Genomic DNA, 1,234 nt, shown 5'->3' on the forward strand with positions numbered 1-1,234 from the left:
ATGGGGAAGCGAAGGTGCTGCCGTAGAGCTGTTTGGCGGTGCGGAACCGGGCTTCCTTGGCCGGGGGGCTGCTGAGCAGGAGGAACTGGTGGGAGGTGTGCATGAACTTCAGCTGCTACCGGGGGAACAGGAAGAGCAGGGGCGGCACCGGTGGGGAGAGGAAGGGTGGGAGGATGGGTGGAGGGGTGGGTGGATGGATGGACAGACACAGAGACAGACAGATCATGCACGGCAGCCCGGCCCCGTGCCCAGCCCAGTCCTGCTTCAGCTGTCCTGACCTTGCCAGGAGGTCCCATAGCATCTCCCAATCCTTATCTCCCATCCCACATCAAACATCTTCTGTCCTATATTCCCCCATGTCCCCCCAGCTGCAGGCCCCATCCCAATGGCTGATCCGATATCCCAGACCCTTCCCTCACTCCCCCCACATCCTTGCATCCCAGACTCTCCATCCCACAGCCCATATCCTGCATCCCACATCCCACACCCCACACTCTGTCCTGTGCTGCATATCCCACCTTCCATACCCAACACCCAGCAGCCCATATCCCATGTCTCAACCCCATACCTCTCCTCCCACATTCCATATCCTACATCCCACCCTGTATCCCATGTCCTACATTACCCCTCCCACACCCTACATACCATCTCCCACATTCCATCTCCCCCCTCTGTCCATCCCACATCCCATATTCTGTACCCTACACTCCCTATCCCACATCCCACCTCCCATACCCCACTTCCCACATCCCCTATCCCACCTGGCGCCCAGCCAGGCCCCTTACCCTGCTGAGAGGCAGCTTGACAATGTGGGATCTGTTGCTGGAGATTATCCTTGGGAAGGGGAAGAGGAGGGGGAGGAGGAGGAGGAACGTCAGACAGGGTGGTCCCAGGCTCCCCTGGGAGCCAGGAGCTGCTCCAGAACCCATCCCAAAGCTGGTGGAAGGTTGTGAAGCCCCAGGAATAAGAGGTCAAGGCAGTCGTGCTGGGAGTGCTCAGCCCAACCCCTGTAATGTGGGATGTGGGGCAGCAGGGAGGGATGTGGGGCGGGGAGTTGGGGTCACTGCACCTTTGGCCTTACCACTGCAGCAGGGGATGGGCCAGGGGGTCCAGCTTGTCCATCTGCTTCTTGATCTCCAGGTAGGACCCCTGGCAGAGGTGAGAGGGAGCACGGGTGGGTTCCTCAGCACCCACCCAGCCGTGGGCAGACGGAGATCGGCATCCAAATGCCACA

General features: G+C 60.2%; 1 protein-coding gene across 1 annotated transcript in view; it reads right to left on the minus strand.

The window, feature by feature from the left end:
• LOC103772863 (poly [ADP-ribose] polymerase 6-like) overlaps nt 1-1,234 on the minus strand; it is a gene marked incomplete at its 3' end in the record, with an annotated part of 2,436 nt that overhangs the window by 883 nt on the left and 319 nt on the right. The window contains exons 3-5 of the mRNA XM_008940207.1: nt 1,082-1,149; nt 786-834; nt 22-115 (exon numbers count right to left, since the gene is read on the minus strand). Coding sequence (XP_008938455.1) covers nt 22-115; nt 786-834; nt 1,082-1,149 — 211 coding nt within the window. The remainder of the gene's footprint in view (nt 1-21; nt 116-785; nt 835-1,081; nt 1,150-1,234) is intronic.

Source organism: Merops nubicus, unplaced genomic scaffold (assembly GCF_000691845.1).
Source record: "Merops nubicus isolate BGI_N331 unplaced genomic scaffold, ASM69184v1 scaffold36335, whole genome shotgun sequence".
NCBI lineage: Eukaryota > Metazoa > Chordata > Aves > Coraciiformes > Meropidae > Merops > Merops nubicus.